General features: G+C 42.3%; 1 protein-coding gene across 3 annotated transcripts in view; it reads left to right on the forward strand.

Moving 5' to 3' along the window:
- Positions 1 to 1,509: 1,509 nt before the first annotated feature.
- tmem201 (transmembrane protein 201) overlaps positions 1,510 to 23,325 on the forward strand; it is a 48,334-nt gene continuing 26,518 nt past the window's right edge. The window contains exons 1-5 of one of the 3 annotated variants that reach the window (XM_060938381.1): positions 1,624 to 1,701; positions 4,765 to 5,251; positions 7,394 to 7,514; positions 7,633 to 7,827; positions 15,577 to 15,756. In XM_060938381.1, coding sequence (XP_060794364.1) covers positions 5,124 to 5,251; positions 7,394 to 7,514; positions 7,633 to 7,827; positions 15,577 to 15,756 — 624 coding nt within the window. In that variant the 5' untranslated portion in view covers positions 1,624 to 1,701; positions 4,765 to 5,123. Of the gene's footprint in view, positions 1,702 to 4,764; positions 5,252 to 7,393; positions 7,515 to 7,632; positions 7,828 to 15,576; positions 15,757 to 23,325 lie in introns of all 3 variants that reach the window. The other 2 variants (XM_060938383.1, XM_060938382.1) reach the window with 2 other exon arrangements.

Below are 23,325 nucleotides of genomic sequence, written 5' to 3' on the forward strand. Positions count from 1 at the left end.
ACTAATGGGGTGCCCTAAATATGCACAGATTCCGCCTCGGGGGACCTCCGTCCTACCAAACCACTGAACCCCCCTTTGGAGAAGGAGGTAAGCAGCAATACAACCCATAAATGCTTTAGGATTGAAGTTTTTAATGAGCGAGCGCCATATACAGTTTGCTAGATTAAAGTGTTGCTAATAACGGACACCAGTCAAGTGTTTGACATGGTTACGTGTGTGGAATGTTTTCACTACCAATTGTCCTAGCACAAGAAGGCATGTGGCAAAATCTTGAATTTTCATTTGTGATGCACCAGAATTAGTCACTGACCAGTTTTCATCTAGTCCCTGGTAGGTTAATACATAAAATGTAATAACAAAGTCACAAACTCAAGGTCCATGGGCTATCAAAAGTCAAATAATGACAATAGTGCAATTGTGACGAGGGTGGGCAAAGTTGGGGGGCCCAAAATTCTAATCTTTCATGGGGCCCAAAATTTCTGGTGGCGCCCCTGTCTGGACCACAATGGAAACAAGTGTTCACACTTTTTTGTGTAATCCTGGTTTTTATGCCATGTTCATACTGTATTTTGTATGTACTGCATTTTAACATAATAATAATAATAATAATAATAAAAATAAAGGGCGGCACGGTGGTGTAGTGGTTAGCGCTGTCGCCTCACAGCAAGAAGGTCCGGGTTCGAGCCCTGTGGCCGGCGAGGGCCCTTCTGTGCGGAGTTTGCATGTTCTCCCCATGTCCGCGTGGGTTTCCTCCGGGTGCTCCGGTTTCCCCCACAGTCCAAAGACATGCAGGTTAGGTTAACTGGTGACTCTAAATTGACCGTAGGTGTGAATGTGAGTGTGAATGGTTGTCTGTGTCTATGTGTCAGCCCTGTGATGACCTGGCGACTTGTCCAGGGTGTACCCCGTCTTTCGCCCGTAGTCAGCTGGGATAGGCTCCAGCTTGCCTGCGACCCTGTAGAAGGATAAAGCGGCTAGAGATAATGAGATGAGATGAATAATAATAAATTTGTCCTTGGGGCGGCACGGTGGTGTCGTGGTTAGCGCTGTCGCCTCACAGCAAGAAGGTCCGGGTTCGAGCCCCGGGGCCGGCGAGGGCCTTTCTGTGCGGAGTTTGCATGTTCTCCCCGTGTCCACGTGGGTTTCCTCCGGGTGCTCCGGTTTCCCCCACAGTCCAAAGACATGCAGGTTAGGTTAACTGGTGACTCTAAATTGACCGTAGGTGTGAATGTGAGTGTGAATGGTTGTCTGTGTCTATGTGTCAGCCCTGTGATGACCTGGCGACTTGTCCAGGGTGTACCCCGCCTTTCGCCCGTAGTCAGCTGGGATAGGCTCCAGCTTGCCTGCGACCCTGTAGAAGGATAAAGCGGCTAGAGATAATGAGATGAGATGAATAATAATAAATTTGTCCTTGACCAGCCATTGACTCACAAACGCGATGGTTGGTGGACTTTTATTTTGACACGTAATTCATAACCCGGAAGTTATCATATACTTGATTGACACACGCTCGTGTTGGCGCGTGCATGCACAGATGTGTAGCTAAGGGGGAAAAAAGACTAGAGTTAAGAACACTAAAGATTATTTTGCAATGGAGTTGTTGAAGCAGATGTTGGCGCAGTTTCCGCATGTGCTGTACGGCGGTGTCGGGGCCGCGGCGTGTCTCACCGGCGGCGCGCTGCTTTACAAAATCAACAACAGGTACCGCGCGCTCACGCTCAGGACCGGTGCACGAGCCTGATACATTTAAACACTTTATAATTTCCCCCAGAAGTATTGCTTTCTCTTTGTGTTAATAATACAAGATTATTCTTACATAAAGTGTCTGTTTATGTTCTGTGCATTTTATCGCTCCTCTAATCGGCTAATTTGAATTTAAAGAGGCGTTAGCAGTTAGCCTAGCTACCGTTAGCAGTTTCAGAAATGTGTTTTTTTTTTTACTTTCTTCAAAACCTCACACAAGCGTCAGACTTATTTTTTTTTTTTATAAAATAAAATAACTTGTTTTTATTCTGTCTGGAGTGTATAAAATTATTTTATATCAAGACACTACAGGTGAGTAGGATATTAATAATAAAGTCAGCAGGGCTCACAGTGTTTGTCAGCTGATTTGTTGTTACTCTTACAAAACATATATGTATTTATGCAAATGAGGCTCTATCTAATTAATTAAACATGCACAACATGTATATATTTGCATATTTAATAATACAACTAAAAATCTAGTCTTTTTAATGTTAGAATTATGTTATTTTTTCTAAAGATACTTTTTTTAAACTGGAAAATCATTTCATTGTCTCAAGAAAATGTCATGCACTGTTTTAATAAATATATTTGATATTTTATAAAATATATATACTATAATTCAATATAAAGTCATGTAAAATAAATAAACCATATTTTGAAGATGTTCGTCCATAATATTTGGTCTAATTAAGGACAGGAATGAATATTTCATTAATGTATTATGAATCTAGAAACTGAAAGGCTCGGAGTATTGAAAAACCGGTTTTTAAAATGCAATATGGTTTATAATGTGTTTCCGCTCTAATGAGAGAGGTTTATAAGAGAGAAGACTTTGTGCCAAATGGATGGAGCTTAAAGGTGGCCTGCATTTCATATTTTTCAAGTCTAGGTCTCATCTCATTATCTGTAGCTGCTTTATCCTGTTCTACAGGGTCGCAGGCAAGCTGGAGCCTATCCCAGCTGACTACGGGCGAAAGGCGGGGTACACCCTGGACAAGTCGCCAGGTCATCACAGGGCTGACACATAGACACAGACAACCATTCACACTCACATTCACACCTACGGTCAATTTAGAGTCACCAGTTAACCTAACCTGCATGTCTTTGGACTGTGGGGGAAACCGGAGCACCCGGAGGAAACCCACGCGGACACGGGGAGAACATGCAAACTCCGCACAGAAAGGCCCTCGCCGGCCACGGGGCTCGAACCCGGACCTTCTTGTTGTGAGGCGACAGCGCTAACCACTACACCACCGTGCCGCCCCAAGTCTAGGTCATAAAAAATTTTTTCACCAACACCCAATTATTTTTGTTTAATGGACCGAAAGCTACTGACTTTGAATCACAGACTTCTAATTTTATTTGTTTTTTTTTAAATAGAACAATTAATGAATTTAGAGCCACATGGCCCTAAATTCTCCGCTATTTTTTCCTGCTTCACCATGACCCAATTCAAGATACTACATCATGCATGACGTGGTGGGCTTTCCCCGTTCACCCAAGGCATTGTGGGATAGAAATTTGAAACAGGAGAGAAAAATGGAGGACGTGAGTGTGTGAATGAAACGTGAAAGACCGACTACAGTACCAGAAAGAAAGCAAGAAAAACTATGTCATTTAACAGCTGGGAGGTCCGTATCGTGAAATACCATGACCGAGGTCTTGAAAGTACTGAGCGAGGTCCTCTGGGCCGAGGTCAGTATTCAAGGCCGAGGTCACGGTATTTCACCATACGGACCGACCTTAAGCTGGTAAATAATATATTTATTTTTTCCTTTACCAAATTCTAGCAGAAAACGAGAGCGCCCGAAAGGGAAAACCGAGCCGAGCCGCCATTTTGAATCCTCATTCACGGCTGTAATGCAAATTGCTTCCTCCTCGGTATACAAGTGCACTTCCATGGCAGGAAAAAACTACATTTTGCCGCCTATGTAGTCCCCTATTTATACAAAATTGAGTCATTCAGGATTCAGCCATGTTTTTGCTCGGCGTTAGCAACAGTTAGAGGTTTTTAGCTTTCTCCTGAAATGTTTTCTTTTATTTCTTCTTCCTCAGGGTAGTAAAACTCGCTTTCGCTGTGAAGACTGTCGTTATCGCTATCCGTGCTGTAAAATTAATGCTATTCTCCTGAGAAATGCTGGCAAAAATTTATAAGATTTTTGATAATCTTTATAAATAAATCTTATAAAAAAAATGTTGACAAAAAATGCTACTCTGTTTGTTGTTGTGAACGAGCGAGTCGCCAGAGGTCCGTAACCAGGGTCCATACCGTAGGATACAGACCCGCTCGCCAGCCAATCAGAGTGCAGGATTTGATGGAAACCGCATCGCGATAAAAAAAAAAGACGTTATGTTGTATACAAAGGAAAGGAAATGCAGGACCCAACTAATAAATATCGGCGGTCAGCGAGCACCTCGGTGTGATCAGCTGTTCGTTTAGCGGCAGAATGATGGAACTGTCAGTGCACGCTCAAAGGTAAACCTGTAGATGGCAGTAATGCAACACTGTGGATGCCAGCTGCTGTAAAACCCAAAAGAATGCGCACACGGACTTCCTCTGTCTGCTTGACTGCGCAAAGCGAGCGATTTCATGCACATTTGCTTTAATCACCTCAAATTAAATAACTTCCCAGCCACAGAATGGCCTGATTTCATTTTTTATTCTTTTTAGATTTTACAGAAATAAATGTATATCACAATGACCAAATTTCAGAGGGAACAAAATTTCACTGATTTTATGAAATCGAAAGGCCGTCTAGCTTTAAGATAATTTGGTGATCGAGAATGGATAAAAATAGTGAACTTTTTAATTATTTTTTTGGGTCTTGCCACAGTTTAAAAGAATATTTTACAAATATGACTTATCCCAAAAAAAGTAAATATTTTCAATGTTGAAGTGACCAAATTTCCTACTAAAGGTTCTCACCTGTTGTGTCTTGCTTTAACTACATACGTTTAATAATAATAAGTTCAATTTATATAGCGCCTTTCTCACACCCAAGGTCTCTTTACAATTAGGGAAGGAAGGAAAGAGGGAAAAAATCCACCAAAAGAGGGTCAGGATGTAATTCCAGTGGCGTAGCTACCACAGTCCCACCAAAAGGTGCACGAAGATAAATCCTGCACAGCTGCCATGACGCCACCGGGCAACATCGCTCGGAACACCGCACCATGGATCCACAAAGTGAGCACAGAAGCACCGCCACACAGAGCGCTGGTACGTCCCAAACCACCTCCACAGCCACCGGGCAACACCGCTCAAAACACAAAGAAGCACTGCTGGACAACCATGATGTTAAAAGAGCAACGAGCTCACTGCAGTCCGTAGTGAGGAGCACAGGCATCACCCACGGCGGACCAAGGCCTGGAAGGAACCGATGCCCAAAACTGGGTCCGGAGCAACGCCACAACCGGCGGACAAAACACTCAAACAAAAAACAAACATCAAACTATACAAACACAGAAAGAAAAACAAAGGGAAGAGAAAAAAAAAGAAAAAGCTCTGGTGAGAAGCAGCAGCCAAAATGCGCATGGCGTACTCTCAACCGGAAACCAATTTAATACGCATAACAGTTAATGATGACATTTAACATCACCAATTATTAAAATGAGTTATTAGGTCTTTACTGTTGATGTACAGTACTGTGCAAAAGTCTAGACACCCTGTTTGTTTTTTGTTTTTTTTAAGTAGAAACTTTGTTATAGATTTGTATTTTATAATTTCTACATAAGTGTGTGTAAAAGATATGGAGGTTAGGTTAACATGGGGCGGCCTTGGGCTGAAGTGCCCTTGAGCAAGGTACCTAACCCCTAACTGCTCCCTGGGTGCTGTAGTATGGCTGCCCACTGCTGTGTGTGTGTGTGTGTGTGTGTGTTCACTGCTTCAGATGGGTTAACTGCAGAGGATGACTTTCACTGTGCTTGAGTGTGCATGTGACAAAGGCTTCTTCTTCCTTAAAAAAATAGTCCCAGACACGTCCACTGCTCTGGATGTACAACCCCGATTCCAAAAAAGTTGGGACAAAGTACAAATTGTAAATAAAAACGGAATGCAATAATTTACAAATCTCAAAAACTGATATTGTATTCACAATAGAACATAGACAACATATCAAATGTCGAAAGTGAGACATTTTGAAATTTCATGCCAAATATTGGCTCATTTGAAATTTCATGACAGCAACACATCTCAAAAAAGTTGGGACAGGGGCAATAAGAGGCTGGAAAAGTTAAAGGTACAAAAAAGGAACAGCTGGAGGACCAAATTGCAACTCATTAGGTCAATTGGCAATAGGTCATTAACATGACTGGGTATAAAAAGAGCATCTTGGAGTGGCAGCGGCTCTCAGAAGTAAAGATGGGAAGAGGATCACCAATCCCCCTAATTCTGCACCCACAAATAGTGGAGCAATATCAGAAAGGAGTTCAACAGTGTAAAATTGCAAAGAGTTTGAACATATCATCATCTACAGTGCATAATATCATCAAAAGATTCAGAGAATCTGGAAGAACCTCTGTGCGTAAGGGTCAAGGCCGGAAAACCATACCGGGTGCTCATGATCTTCGGGCCCTTAGACGGCACTGCATCACATACAGGCATGCTTCTGTATTGGAAATCACAAAATGGGCTCAGGAATATTTCCAGAGAACATTATCTGTGAACACAATTCACCGTGCCATCCGCCGTTGCCAGCTAAAACTCTATAGTTCAAAGAAGAAGCCGTATCTAAACACGATCCAGAAGCGCAGACGTCTTCTCTGGGCCAAGGCTCATTTAAAATGGACTGTGGCAAAGTGGAAAACTGTTCTGTGGTCAGACGAATCAAAATTTGAAGTTCTTTATGGAAATCAGGGACGCCGTGTCATTCAGACTAAAGAGGAGAAGGATGACCCAAGTTGTTATCAGCGCTCAGTTCAGAAGCCTGCATCTCTGATGGTATGGGGTTGCATTAGTGCGTGTGGCATGGGCAGCTTACACATCTGGAAAGACACCATCAATGCTGAAAGGTATATCCAGGTTCTAGAGCAACATATGCTCGCATCCAGACGACGTCTCTTTCAGGGAAGACCTTGCATTTTCCAACATGACAATGCCAAACCACATACTGCATCAATTACAGCATCATGGCTGCGTAGAAGAAGGGTCCGGGTACTGAACTGGCCAGCCTGCAGTCCAGATCTTTCACCCATAGAAAACATTTGGCGCATCATAAAACGGAAGATACGACAAAAAAGACCTAAGACAGTTGAGCAACTAGAATCCTACATTAGACAAGAATGGGTTAACATTCCTATCCCTAAACTTGAGCAACTTGTCTCCTCAGTCCCCAGACGTTTACAGACTGTTGTAAAGAGAAAAGGGGATGTCTCACAGTGGTAAACATGGCCTTGTCCCAACTTTTTTGAGATGTTGTTGTCATGAAATTTAAAATCACCTAATTTTTCTCTTTAAATGATACATTTTCTCAGTTTAAACATTTGATATGTCATCTATGTTCTATTCTGAATAAAATATGGAATTTTGAAACTTCCACATCATTGCATTCTGTTTTTATTTACAATTTGTACTTTGTCCCAACATTTTTGGAATCGGAGTTGTAATCCCTCCCTTTTTTTTCTTTTAATTTTGTAATTAATTTATTTATAGGAAGAAACCAACCCATGTGAAGGTGAATTGTTGGTTCTGTAATCACGACACGGAGGTTCCGTATGGAAACAGGAACTGCTGGGACTGTCCTTACTGTGAGCAGTACAACGGCTTCCAAGAGGTAACGTCAAGAAACAACATGGGTGTACGTTAATTGCTGAAAATGCACGTGACTTATCAACGCGGTCCTGAACTGCCCTTTTTTTTCCCCTTATGCTTCTTTCATTAAAAATCCTTAGAATGGTGACTATAACAAACCAATCCCTGCGCAATATATGGAGCACCTCAACCATGGAGTGTCAGCTGGCCTTCCTGTATCTGAAGCCCCCAAGACTCTGCAGTGGGTAAACTGCCAAATGCTGCTGTGTAAGAAATGCAACAACAACCAGACAGTGAAGATTAAGCAGCTGGCTTCATTCACGCCCAGAGAGGAAGTAGGTTTGGATTTTTATTTCTTGGTTGAAACCAGGGTGTGATGTTCAGTAGGGTGAAAGGAAGTCTCAAATCTACTACTTGGAACTTGGTATAAAGTTTCAACACTCGTATGACTCCTTGGATAATGAATCGGATGTTTTAAAGGGAGACACTGTGCAGCTCGAGATTGAAGCCGAGACCTTGGTGGTTTAATTAATATCCAACCTGAGCTGAAACTGTAGCTCTCAAAGTAGAGACTTAGTTTTATACTAGTAGAAATTGGTGGGCGTTTTCCAATTAGACCAACAATACAAAAGCATCTAAAACATTTTTATTAAGAAATAAAATCTGTGCAGAAACACACAACGTGTAATTTTTCTCAGTTACGTGGCTGCTTGTCAGTTATTGAATGCAAGGTTGGAGAAATTACTAACCTGGGACAAGCATGTCCTGTTGTGCCGGAAGGGGGATTATGTCGTGGCGATTTCCGTCCGTCCGTCCCGGGAAGGGTGCTCACCTTCTGAAATCAACTCCTCTCACAGTTTTTGGATGAATTTCACAAAACTTGGCAAAATTCTTTGTTATATGTCGGTAATACGCATACTATAATTTTGTTTAATTTGGTCACGTTTTACCAGCATTACAGCCCTTGATTAACAAAATTTATACTTTGCCAATTTCATGAGGGTGTGTTTTCCTTCTGAAATCAACACCTCTCACAGTTTTTGGAGGAATTTCATGAAACTTGGCAAAAGGCCTTGTTATATGTCGGTAGTACGCATATTGTAATTTCATTAAATTTGGTCGCATTTTACAAGAGCTGTGGCCTTTGATTAACAACCTTGTACTTTCATAATTTCATGAAGGTGTGCTTGCCTTCTGAAATCAACTCCTCTCTTAATTTACGGAGGAATTTTACCAAACTTGGCAAAAGGCTTTGTTATATGGCAGTTATACGCATATTGAAATTTCGTTTAATTTGGGCAAATTTTTTCCCAGAGTTATGCCCTTGATTATTAACAAACTTGTACGTGACAGTTTCATCAAGGTGTGCTTGCTTTCTGAAATCAACTTCCCTTATAATTTTTATCGCCCGCTGGCCGAAAGGGGATTATGTCGTGGCGATGTCCGTCTGTCCCGGGAAGGGTGCTCACCTTCTGAAATCAACTCCTCTCACAATTTTTGGAGGAATTTCACGAAACTTGGCAGGATTCTTTGTTATATGTCATTAATACACACATTGCAGTTTCATTCAATTCAGTCGCATTTTACCAGAGTTATGGCCGAGTTGCCAGCAGGGGCTATTGTGCTCTCAGAGCACTCTTGTTTATTTATAGATAGTTTTCACTGACGTCACGGCATTCTGGGGAACGCCCCCTATTCGCCATCTTGTGGGGCAAACAAAACGGACCATCGCCACTACTGGCTACGTTATCTCGGACGAATTTATGAAGTTATATAGTCAGTTTTCTAAAATAAAGATCAATGTTGGCAAAATCAAGCAGACAGAAGTATATAGATGCATTAGACGACATCTCACGACAACGGTATGCAGCCAAACTGGCCTTGATTGGGGGAATTGACCCCTACGAAGTGGACAAAGATGCATTTTCAAGTGACTATGCAGGGCTGCCAAAGCCTGAAACTGCCAAAGCCTGCTCCAAAGCCTGAAACTGACTTCATCAAACTTTAAAGGCTGTCTGATATATACAACTTTATATATTCACAGCGCGCCTTTTGGCGGATGCCGCCTTTTTCACGTCTGAATCGCGCAGATCCGATATTTTTATTTTAGGGGGGGGGGCGTTGGAGTGTCTGATTATAATTTCAAAGTAAATTCTGTATTAAAATTACTAAATAAGCAAATCCGTTACAGTCCATGAAACAGGAAGTATAAGGATGAGAAAAAAACAGTTTAAATCGCAAAACCGCGCACATTTGCGCAGTCCTGCACACCGCTCGGGCTGCGCAAATGTGCGCAGCTTTCCGATTTAAACTTTTTTTCTCATCCTTATACTTCCTGTTTCATGGACTGTAACGGATTTGCTTATTTAGTAATTTTAATACAGAATTTACTTTGAAATTATAATCGGACACTCCAACGCCCCCCCTAAAAAAAAAAAATCGGATCTGCGCGATTCAGGCGGCATCCGCCAAAAGGCGCGCTGTTTGCATCCCAAACACAAATCAAATCATACAGAATAGACCTAAAATGTTTTTCAAAAATGACCCTTGCGTGAGTGAAGTGACAAGTGTCAAATAGAAACGTGACAAACGAGCGATATTAAGTGTGCATTACAATGTAAACGTACACTCAGCGGTTCCAGTTAGGCATTCTCCAGAGATTGTTCACATGATGTTTTGGTTTCCAAAAACAAACTTAAACACAATTGATTGTTTATTTAAACAACTTACCACTTATAAAATGATCGGAGCAGACTTTGCTGTGTTTGGAAGGCTGGTAATCCTTGCGGTTGATTCTCGCAAGCCATAGATTTCTCCTTTGTATGCTGAGTTTGTTTGCTTGCCTTCGTGCTCCCGTACAGTGGGAATTCCATAAAAGCTCCGCTTGACTTCATCATTTGACCCATTACGACAGCCGTGAATACAACAAGTGTGCACCATTGCTAGCTTTAAATAACCTGCTTGGGTTCTTTTGAAGACTTTGTACTCGCGCGTTACAATGTGTGCTCAGTCACCCGTACAGTAAGCTTGACACGCAAGATGGCCGACACTAGGGAATCCCCGACTCTGTGACGTCATGTGAAAACTATCTATAGTTGACCACCTGACCAATAGGTTCAACAACCAGAGAAAGAAAATACTTCCTCCTGGCTTTGAAAACCAAAAATATGATGTATCTCAAAGCCAAAATGTTCCCCAGTGACAACTTGATTTCTTAGTGGTCACAAACACAATATCCTACATCAAAAAAATCTATGAGGAAGATGGCTGCACAGTTGTCCCCTCTCCAGTAATGCACATACTTATCAGGGGTTTTTCTAGAAAAAATTAGTATGAGGGCGCTAACCATGGCAGGGGGTGGGTGGTGGTGGAAGGGTTCCCCTCCCTTCCGCCATGCGAAGCCTTTGAAAAATTGAGGCTACAATGGGACATTCTGAGGCTATCTGAGAAGGAAACAAATTGTTTGTCAACACTGCAAAGGAAAACTTTGTCACAAACAATGCTTAATTCAAATTCTAATACCTCATAATTCAAATTACACATAATGCTAATTCCTCATGATTCAAATTGAAATTTATAATTCAAATTCAAATGAATTAAATTTAAAGTATTAAACATTCTTTCACCAGAGAAATCTGTTGTTTTCTTATACTAGAATAAGGTAGAGTTAGTTGTTCAAAATGAAAAAAAAAAAAAATCCGGAGCAAAATTATTTCCTTTAAAAGGAAACTAAAAAAAGTAAACATTGTAAAGTTGGAATCCAACCCAAATCACAAAGTTTGAAACCATGCAAAAAATATAAGCGCGCTTAAAGGGGATATTCTGGACTAATTTCGTTTTTTTTTTTATATGAAAGTATGTCCCTTTACACACTCCTCCAGAAGGGTAATTTTGCACAAGGCCATCTGTCTACAGCAGAAAAAAATAAAATAAGGGTTGTTTTACAATCAGGGTACGCAAGCTAAAAATCACATTTAACACTTATTATCTTCAGTATCAAAAGGCTTGACTAAATAAACTTGGTTGTTTATTGTAGCCTTGTGATCGCTCTATTTACCATGCAAAAAAAATTTGGTGATAACATTATTTTTGGTGAATGTATGGCAATATATGTCATATTTAGCAAAATTACTCGTGTCATTTAGGAAAAAGTGCTTTTTTGACCACAGGTAGCTCCAAAAGGGATGCACTTACATCATTCTTTATACCATAAAATATATATTTGGTTCCATATCACTGGAAACATAGTTAAGTTTTAATGTTGAATGCCAGCAAGTTTTCAGACTATTTTGATCAAATTAGTATGTGATTGTGTCAAAAAAATGTCCTCTCCGAGACAGCTAGTTTTTCAATATAAAATAACATATCTAAAATGATTATTTTCATCCTAAAATGTGGTCAAGATATTGGGACATAAATATTAGAGACAACTAACACAAAGCTTACAGCCTTATATTTAAAAGCACTATGGAAGTAGTGGATTCTGAATTGTCAAAAAAAAATGTCCTCTCCGAGAATCACTTCATTTTTGACAAGGAGTCTTTGATAACATTTTTGCTACTTTTCTTTATCTTATAGCAGATTACACAAAACGACACGTGTCAAAAAATTACCTGAAATCTGTTCTTTAACTTGTCCTTCACTTAAAAACTGGTACAAGAACCAGTTTGAATCAATTTGAATTTTGGACCCCTGTGACACAAACTTTGTACCCTGATTGTAAAACAACACGTAACAAAACGCATCTGGAAAAAATCCCAAGAGAGTCTGGAGCCAGATTCTTGACGTTACCTGCGGAAGCGCCAGCAGGCTGCGCGAGCTTTGCACGGTTTCAGTGCACAGCCTGTGTAGACCAAGCGCTCCCATTTCTCTCTCATTGTCCGTTTTTTTGGGAAACGATGAGTACTAATCCCATCAAGATTGGTGTTGCTACGCCCTCCTACGATACATCTGTTAACCATTTTAATAATTACGCGATAACGTTGAAGAAATTTGCAGAAAACCACCAGGTCGTCTTCTCATAAACAAACCAGCGCTGACGTAGGATTCAGAAGGAGGCGTCCCGCACGCGACGTCACGAAAATCAGTGTTTGCTGGGAAATCCAAATGCCAAGTTTTTTCAGAGGTGGACCAATTCACCTCAAATGGCTTGATTTCAACTGAATTTTTCTGGTATTGCGCAAGGTAAAAAAATTGCACAGAATGTTAGATATTTGACCAAAGTTTAATATAAAATAGGAGAATTACACTGATCTTGCTCCTGAATTTACCTGTGATATGCACTTAAAAAAAAAAAAATACTTGAACTTTTCCTGGAACTTGGCCTTTTTCTCATTTTTGCTTTTCCACTGAACACTCGGTGCCTTCATCAGAGCAAGACATCTGGTCTTCGTGCGTCACGGATTCCGTGACGCCGCTGTCACAGCGCTCGGTTGGCTTCACGTCCTTCAATGAGGCTCCAGAACTGGCGGCACGGACCGATCCCTCGATTGTCACGAGCTTGCCATCGGAAACATCTTTATCCGCTTTGTGACAGAAAAAAGAAGTCATCATCTTCTGTCCCGGACAGTCTTTGGCTTTTTTCCGTTTCATGCAGCTGAATAACATCTTTAAATGCCCAAGTGTCAGCAAAAACAACTCGCGAACAACTTCTGTCTAAAGCTCCCGTGCCGGTGGGTGAAAGGTCATTCAGTCTCGAGAAATCTCGCTCGACAAGTCAGCTGACCTTGTATGTAACCTATGTCAAATCTTGTGAGAGCAGCTACGACAACTAAACAACATGGCGCCTCGGTCTGGAAAACGCCAATTCGGATCGTTTTTGCACCGTCTGACGGCGTATCTACTACGATTAGAATATTTTTGAAGTAATTATAACGTATTTGATGATCAGACACATTGTCACGTGGTGTTGCTGGGATGTTTTCACGGAGAAAAGATCGTTTGCATGTTGTGCAGTAGCATATAAGTGCATGGCCTAAAGGCCAATTTATGCTGACAACCCAGTCCTCGCAGATGGCGTCGCAGATAGTGTCTGCGTAGCCCCCCCCCCCCCCCCCCCCCCCCCCACCTTCGCAGACGCTCTGCGCGCACCTCCCAAAAATTGTGACCACCGCAGAAGCCTCGCAGACAGCGTCGCAGACAAGAGGGCTCTGATTGGTCCACTCTACATCCGCTGTACACGCACTTCCGCTTCCCTACTTTCCCGGTTTGGTTTGTTTTCATGACCGCCATTTTTAAAAACACGAGCGAAGATGGAGCAGCACAAAGAGCGGTTGATCGAGGAAGTGAGGAAGTACGTACATCTATACGACTCCAGTTCTAGTCATTATAAGTAACCGGAGGATAAACACTCCACTAACCACACCTGCCAACTACTCCTAGCGATTTTGCGACTTTGCGCCCCCTTGCGTTGTGGCGGTGAATAACATCACGCACGCCTATTACTCCCCGCTCAATGATAAATTACAACTGTCTGCGAAAAGCTATCTGCGAAAGCCTTGTCGCAAGAGCATGCAGAGGCCCTAAGTGTGACTTGGGGTTCAGTCGGCATTTCGGTAAGGGGGCGCATGCCGAGAGTAAGAGGGCGCAGCGCCCCGTTCACCGGTTTAGACGAAAGCATGCTTATTTCACCTTTAGTTTGTATTAGTGCATTTAACTAACTAGTGAACAAACTGGTTGTACATACATTATTATATTAGCTTCGTTCCCACTTTATAGCCCAGTCAGTTAGGTTTCCAGGCAACCAAAACATAGGACTGGGCAGCATACTGGAGTTTTTATTGGCCTGATGTCCAACATTTGTCCATTCTTGGGATGTGATTTGCTAACATCTGCACCAGTACCAGTAGATTTTTTATTTTTTATTTTTCTCTTCCTGCCATCGCTTCACTCTGCTAAAGTCTTCAATCAGACCTCTCATAAGGTGTCAGCGCATTTTAGGATGAAATATAGTCATTAAAATGTCATCCTCCTTTCCAGGAATGTATCAGCTTACCATATGTTGACAAATGAACCCTGTGAAACTTTTCCAAGAAAATGGGAACTTGTACTCGGTCTTGTCAGTGTTGATTGCCGCATCACTCTTTCCAAGATAAATTCTTACTCTGTGTGTGTGCGTGTCTCAGAAAGAGAGCGAGAGCATGCCTCCGCTTAATCGTGATTGGATTACAACTGACCCGAGTCAGCCATCAACTCTAACTACATTAGAGAAAATCTCAGAAGAGTGACAAGCTTCTACTCTTCCTCTTCTCAGTTTACATTTTCATCAAAACAGCAATATAGCGATGTATACTGTTGCTGGCCAACATTTTGAAAAGATGACTTTTATTTAAAATGTATACAGTCACCCTTTTCTGTGAACCGAATCTGTGAAGTAGAGCATGGAGTGCACGATCATGTCCTGGACACTTCTGTTTCTCCCTTCAGTTCAGCCTTTGTTAGTTGGAAAAACATCCCGTCAGTAAGATTTATTATTTCTGAGTTTCCCTCCAACGTTACTGATTGTTCCGATTTTCACTCCGCTAGCAGAGATTCATCAGTCAGACGGTTTGATAAGAATCTTCTACCTGAAACTGACATTCAGTTATTTCTATTCAGAGTCAGCCAGCAATGCTGGTTAACTCTTAACTGGAATATTATTATTATTATTATTTTAGGCGGCACGGTGGTGTAGTGGTTAGCGCTGTCGCTTCACAGCAAGAAGGTCCGGGTTCGAGCCCCGTGGCCGGCGAGGGCCTTTCTGTGTGGAGTTTGCATGTTGTGTCCGCCTGGGTTTCCTCCAGGTGCTCCGGTTTCCCCCACAGTCCAAAGACATGTAGGTTAGGTTAACTGGTGACTCTAAATTGACCGTAGGTGTGAATGTGAGTGTGAATGGTTGTCTGTGTCTATGTGTCAGCCCTGTGATGACCTGGCGACTTGTCCAGGGTGTACCCCGCCTTTCGCCCGTAGTCAGCTGGGATAGGCTCCAGCTTGCCTGCGACCCTGTAGAACAGGATAAAGCAGCTAGAGATGATATGAGATTATTTTGCTCTGAAATGCTTTATGGTTTTGTGCAGGTCTGACTCCACTTTAATTTTTTTCTGAAGGAGAACTATGATGAAGAGATTGAGGTCTACAAGCATCATCTCGAGCAGACGTACAAGTTGTGCAGGCCGTGTCAGACTGCAGTGGAGTATTACATCAAGCACCAGAACCGGCAGCTGAGGGCTCTGCTCCTTAACCACCAGCTCAGACGCAGCCGAGATGCAGACAAAGCCTTCATCACGGTCAGTGTCGTGCTGAGTGTTCAGCGTGTGCTGTGTTCGACATGCTGTGTTCAGTGTAACTATTCTTTATTTATTTATACCTCCACTCCAAAGGAGGGGAGGTATACCGGTTTACCAATGTCTGTCCGTCCGAAACGCCCTTTTTCTCAGCAACCACAAATCATAGCCACTTGGTACCAAACTTCAGCTTGGGGTTCTATACCGTGTATACCGTTTTCAGGTCTGTCGCATATCAACTTCCTGTTTACTGATTGAATGTGTTTACAAAACATGTAGCGTGGATTTACAGAATTTTCGTAACACTTTTCTCCGCAACTACAAATCACAACTGCTTGGTATTTGGTACCGAGCTTCAGCTTGGGGTTCTATACTGTGTATACCGTTTTCAGGTCTGTCGCACATCAACTTCCTGTTTACCTATTGAACGTGTTTATGAAACATAGACCCCTTTCACTGACGTCACCCGAAACCGGAAGTAAACAGACCGTGCGCCATTTTGGAAGACCAACAAACTCGTCATAACGGCAGCGGTATGTGAACCCACGAGAATAAAGTGGAGTGGCAAACGACTTAAACAAATCTGAGCTGTTTTATTTATGATTTATTGGCCCAACAGTAGACTTGAAAGAAACCTGTGTGAGACTTGGCAAAAAACTGTGGATATAATGGATAAGTCTGTGCATGATCTGCGGACACTTTGAGGTAAGCAAACGCAAGAAATTCAGATTTAAAACATGCTAAATTGGCCTCAAGTTGATAACTGTATGAGGAGCAAGCCTCCCAGACTTCTACAATTTAATAATAATAATAATTTAGGATGGTTTGGGGCTTGCTCTCCCTCCTATTATATAAATAAAACATAGTTGTTGTGAGGCGGCACGGTGGTGTAGTGGTTAGCGCTGTCGCCTCACAGCAAGAAGGTCCTGGGTTTGAGCCCCGGGGCCAGCGAGGGTCTTTCTGTGTGGAGTTTGCATGTTCTCCCCGTGTCCGCGTGGGTTTCCTCCGGGTGCTCCGGTTAACTGGTGACTCTAAATTGACCGTAGGTGTGAATGTGAGTGTGAATGGTTGTCTGTGACTATGTGTCAGCCCTGTGATGACCTGGCGACTTGTCCAGGGTGTACCCCGCCTTTCGCCCGTAGTCAGCTGGGATAGGCTCCAGCTTGCCTGCGACCCTGTAGAAGGATAAAGCAGCTAGAGATAATGAGATGAGATAGTTGTTGTGTAGGCATAAATACATATGTATAATTTGGATAAATTAACCTAAATTATGGATACCTTAATAGTAACAAAAAGTATTAATTTTTCAACTGAAAAGATATATTATTAAAAGATAAATATCAACAAGATTACCTTGGCCATAACTATGTGTAGGTTATTCTTAATAACAGCTGTAATGTCACGAACCAAGCCACTAACAACATAATTGTAAGCCTGTAGCCCTTTGTAGGCTTTCAAGTCATCAGCAGTGTAGGCACTGGGTGTAAACAACAAATAGTTTACAATGTCTGGGTAGCAAACAGATGGCAGAATTGGTGTCCGGTCCTCCTTATGTATCTGACACGGAGAAATAATATAAATCGTGCTGCCTACCAGATTGCAGTCGTCTGTTTTATTGTATCAGTACTAGTATCACTTACTATACTCATCAGTCATAGATTAGTCCAGTACAACATGACCAGCTTTCTTTTTTTCCATTTGACTGTCGCAAGTTTTTTCAGGCTGGTACAGTCAAAAATTGAAAAAAGTTTTGGCCTACTAAACTAGTCATAGATTCTACTAGTGTATTAATTGGAGTCGACATGAAAACGTTAGGTAAAAACTTTAAACCAGTACAATCTCTTCTTCACAGTTTCACCAAATGGTTTTATTTATGCAATTTAAAGCTCATAATACTGTATAACTTTGGTCGAGTAAAAGCACGGAGCAAAAACATGGCTGAATCCTGAATGACTCCTATTTGTTTAAATAGGGGACTACATAGGCGGCAAAATGTAGTTTCTTTTTCCCTGCCATGGAAGCGCACTTGTATACCGAGAAGGAAAGCAATTTGCATTACAGCCGTGAGGTGGCTCGGCTCGGTTTTCCCTTTCGGGCGCTCTCGTTTTCTGTTAGAATTTGGTAAAGAAAAAAATAAATATTATTTACCAGCTTACCGGGTCCATTAACATAAATCTGACAGCTGACAAGGTTGGGATATAAACGAACTTTTGCGTTAAACTGTGTGCTTGGATTCACATAATTTTTCCTGAGTCTTATCATATGGGTCAAACCCATCAATCACAGCCAGTTTCTCCACATACCGTGCCCTTTCTGCAGCTGGTAATGTACTCACATAACCCGAATTATCATCCATCGTGTCACTTTACTCTCGCTCGTACTTTGTTTTATATTGAGTGCATGTACTTGGTCTTCCAATATGGCGCCTAACAAAATCTCGCGGCGCGGTGACGTCATGTGAAAGGGGTCTATAGGGTGGATTTTGACGCTATTTCAAGAAGCAAAATGCTATTTCAAATTGACAGTTTACCAGGATGCTATTTGAAATCCCTGGGGAGAGACACGGCTCTTTACTTACATGTTTCAGGGTTCATTATTTGTTGAAGTCAACATTCATAATAAGTGTCCTATTCCTTCGATTGCTTGCGTTCTGATATAAGCGGGAGTGGGGGGGGGAGATACGCAAGTGAGCAGTAGCTCACAGTTGATCTTGTTTTTACTTGGAAATGTATAAAATGCGCTGCATTACTGCCATAACAAACTCCTTGGAGGACGACCAAATAGTTTGTTATACCGAAACGTTTGTAATACTGAAATGGACCCACTTGTCACACCAAACACTCGTCATATATTAAATTTTAAGCACGTTCTCCTCATTATGAATTTCTCCTTCCCAGTCACCATTGCAGACAGAGTTAAACGACCACAAACTGACGCAATGATTTCTTCAGAGAAATTACCGGTGTATCGTTGTTAATGTCTACCCACTGACGCTACGTTTTCTAAACCTTCACCATTCAGTTCATTCATGTGTTGCACATCACCGATGATGTCATTGCGTCATGGTGAAGGGTATAAAAACGGCGCCGGTACGCTTTAAGTAAGCGTTAAGTGTATCGGCAGTCGTTTCATCCTTTTATCGATCCTTTGATCACCATTCTCGATAATTGTTAGTGATCCACACCTAAGCGAGACTTATTAAGCCTTTGTTGTATGGCGTTAACTTGACTGCAGACTTGATTTACTTATTGTTTGTCTTTGGAGGAAGAGGAACGCATGGCTCGGAGATTTATTTATTTAATACTCTCGCTGTGTCCAAAATCACTCACTGCTCACTATACAGTGGACTATGTAGTGGGTTCGCCATTTTGTAGTGCTGTTTGAATGTATAGTGAGAATTATTACACTCTATATATAGTGGACTCGTAGTATCCCACAATGCACCGTGCAAAGTAGTGTACAGCCAATGGTCACTAACCAAGCAATAGATCCCATTATGCATTGTGGTCGCGCTGAAAGAAAAATGGCAGCCGACCGAGAGGAGCACCCGGTGCAGCAACGAGAGAATATTGTCGTGTATTAGGGGTGAAATGACTGAGGAAGAAACACATTATAAATGGACATTCAAATACAGTTAAAAATGGTAAGAGAATAGAAAATAAGCTAAAATACAATCTCATCTCATTATCTCTAGCCGCTTTATCCTTCTACAGGGTCGCAGGCAAGCTGGAGCCTATCCCAGCTGATTACAGGCGAAAGGCGGGGTACACCCTGGACAAGTCGCCAGGTCATCACAGGGCTGACACATAGACACAGACAACCATTCACACTCACATTCACACCTACGGTCAATTTAGAGTCACCAGTTAACCTAACCTGCATGTCTTTGGACTGTGGGGGAAACCGGAGCACCCGGAGGAAACCCACGCGGACACGGGGAGAACATGCAAACTCCACACAGAAAGGCCCTCGCCGGCCACGGGGCTCGAACCCGGACCTTCTTGCTGTGAGGCGACAGCGCTAAACACTACACCACTGTGCCGCCCCTAAAATACAATAAGACAGATAAAATACAAGAATATACAGTGCAGAGCGAGGAATTCAACAAAAGCCTCAAATTTGATTTAATAAAAGGCGGCGGGAAAGAAGAAAAAGTATTCAGCCTTGATTTAAAAGAACTGAAAAATGCAGCAGACACAAAGTACTTTGGATTTATTAATGTGGGAAATGCGCTCAGTATAATATATATGTATGTATATTATTTACCAGCTGGGAGGTCCGTATCGTGAAATACCGTGACCGAGGTCTTGAAAGTACTGAGCGAGGTCCTCTGAGCCGAGGTCAGTATTCAAGGCCGAGGTCACGGTATTTCACCATACGGACCGACCTTAAGCTGGTAAATAATATATTTATTTTTTTCTTTACCAAATTCTAACAGAAAACGAGAGCGCCCGAAAGGGAAAACCGAGCCGAGCCGCCATTTTGAATCCTCATTCACGGCTGTAATGCAAATGGCTTCCTCCTCGGTATACAAGTGCACTTCCATGGCAGGAAAAAAACTACATTTTGCCGCCTATGTAGTCCCCTATTTATGCAAAATTGAGTCATTCAGGATTCAGCCATGTTTTTGCTCGGCGTTAGCAACAGTTACAGGTTTTTAGCTTTCTCCTGAAATGTTTTCTTTTATTTCTTCTTCCTCAGGGAAGTAGTAAAACTCGCTTTCGCTGTGAAGACTGTCATTATCGCTATCCATGATGTAAAATTAATGCTATTCTCCTGAGAAATGCTGGCAAAAATGTATAAGATTTTTGATAATCTTATAAATAAATCTTGTTAAAAAAAAAAAACATGTTGACAAAAAATGCTACCATGTTTGTTGTTGTGAACGAGCGAGTCGCCAGAGGTCCATAACCGGGGTCCGTAACTGGGGTCCATACCGTAGGATACGGACCTGCTCGCCAGCCAATCAGAGCGCAGGATTTGGACCGCGAAAAAAATAAATGGATTTATCACAAAAATGCATGCACGTATTTATTATTTTGAAAACCCACCAGCCGACTGATCTGGCACGTTTTAATGCGTGACAGTAATGACGTAAATAACGGCGTGGCGTAGTAGTGTCCGAAAGTGTGTTGGTGTTTTTTTTTGTTTTTTTTTTTTTCCTTCATTTTTTTCCAGTTTTACCAATGAGCTCACTATATAGTTTCTCTATATAGAATTCCCTAGATAGTGAGTAGGGAGTCGTGAATTGGAGTGATTTCAGACACAGCATCTGACTCATTGTCCCTAAAGGCAGGAGACACGTATTTGGTTCATTATATGTGAAGGTTCATAGCAAGAGTTCATTATAGCAGGGTTGCAGTGTGTGTATATATACTCATTCTCATTATCTCTAGCCGCTTTATCCTGTTCTACAGGGTCGCAGGCAAGCTGGAGCCTATCCCAGCTGACTACGGGCGAAAGGCGGGGTACACCCTGGACAAGTCGCCAGGTCATCACAGGGCTGACACATAGACACAGACAACCATTCACACTCACATTCACACCTACGCTCAATTTAGAGTCACCAGTTAAAGGAACAGTCCACCGTACTTCCATAATGAAATATGCTCTTATCTGAATTGAGACGAGCTGCTCTGTACCTCTCCGAGCTTTGCGCGACCTCCCAGTCAGTCAGACGCAGTCAGACGTGCTGTCACTCCTGTTAGCAATGTAGCTAGGCTCAGCATGGCCAATGGTATTTTTTGGGGCTGTAGTTAGATGCGACCAAACTCTTCCGCGTTTTTCCTGTTTACATAGGTTTATATGACCAGTGATATGAAACAAGTTCAGTTACACAAATTGAAACGTAGTGATTTTCTATGCTCTGGAAAGTCCGCACTATAATGACAGGCGTACTAACACATTCTGCGCGCTTCGACAGCGCGTTGATACGGAGCTCAGATATCAATGTGCTGCCGAAGCGCGCAGAAGGTGTTAGTACGCCTGTCATTATAGTGCGGACTTTCCAGAGCCTAGAAAATCGCTACGTTTCAATTTGTGTAACTGAACTTGTTTCATATCACTGGTCATGTAAACCTATGTAAACAGGAAAAACGCGGAAGAGTTTGGTCGCATCTAACTACAGCCCCAAAAAATACCATTGGCCATGCTGAGCCTAGCTACATTGCTAACAGGAGTGACTGGGAGGTCGCACAAAGCTCGGAGAGGTACGGAGCAGCTCGTCTCAATTCAGATAAGAGTATATTTCATTATGGAAGTACGGTGGACTGTTCCTTTAACCTAACCTGCATGTCTTTGGACTGTGGGGGAAACCGGAGCACCCGGAGGAAACCCACGCGGACACGGGGAGAACATGCAAACTCCGCACAGAAAGGCCCTCGCCGGCCACGGGGCTCGAACCCGGACCTTCTTGCTGTGAGGCGACAGCGCTAACCACTACACCACCGTGCTGCCCTGTGTATATATACATTTCCAATATAATATTAATATTTATACATTTAGTATTCTTAATGTCTCTACTTTTTTGTAGCGGTATTATTCTTGTCCTCACTAATAACATTGCAGTTTCTCCTGGGTTCAGTAAAGCCCCTGTTTGTGTGTCAGTCTGTGGTCTTTTATTGTTTTCCTAGTGATTTATTTAATATTCCATTTATCCAGTTGTGAATGGTGCTTTAGCTCACTGCGCTAGTCTCAAATTAATAAATATTAGCACTGATAAACTTCTTATTAATCCCATAAAAGTAGTCATAGTTCCTGGTTAGTACAATTTGTTTTGCTTCATTTTTAGCACAGATCCATGAGTGTATGTGATATCCAAAGACACAAAAAGGCCCGATTTAGGCCCAATCCCAATTCTAATTTCTACCCCTCCCCCTTTCCCTCCGCCTTCCCCTTGGCCCTTCCCCTTGAAACTGAGCTACAAGGGATAGGGCTTGAAATTCAACCCTTACGTATTGGGATAGCCCTTCAACGATCGCATACGTCATCACGTACCTCCGTCAGCGTTTACGTTAGCAAAACGCAACCAAATGCGTCATTGGCTGCGACCAGCCGCTACAGTCAGAGCCAGAAATCTCTGCTGGCAGGGTGTGATTTGTTAACTAACACCACTGAATGGGATATCTTTGGCGCTTCGTGCACCACATCCGACAGAATGAGGTGTCAGAACACTCATGTAAACAATAAAAGCGAGAATAACAGAACAAAACGTACGCAGTCAAGCAACCGAAAACAATACTCACTCCCAAAGCTTTTTAGCAGCAGCTTGGATTTCAGAAATCGCTGCTCATTCTCAGCTCGAAAGCGAATCAAGCGGCGTTTCCTCTGGATAACAACTTAAAACACGTAAATAATGGAGAAAATACATTTATGACAATCTTTCGCCGCGGGAACCGCCATCTTTATGAAATCCGCATGAAATCTCGCTGAAATCTGCATGGCATTGTGGGAAATCACTCAAACCCCTTCGTTTGGAGTCAGCTCCAGGAAAATCTCCGTTTGGAGGGGTACAGAAGCCCTCCCCCTTCCCCTCCGCGTTAACTGGGATTGGGATACCCCTACCCCTTCACG

Source organism: Neoarius graeffei, chromosome 13 (genome assembly GCF_027579695.1).
Source record: "Neoarius graeffei isolate fNeoGra1 chromosome 13, fNeoGra1.pri, whole genome shotgun sequence".
NCBI lineage: Eukaryota > Metazoa > Chordata > Actinopteri > Siluriformes > Ariidae > Neoarius > Neoarius graeffei.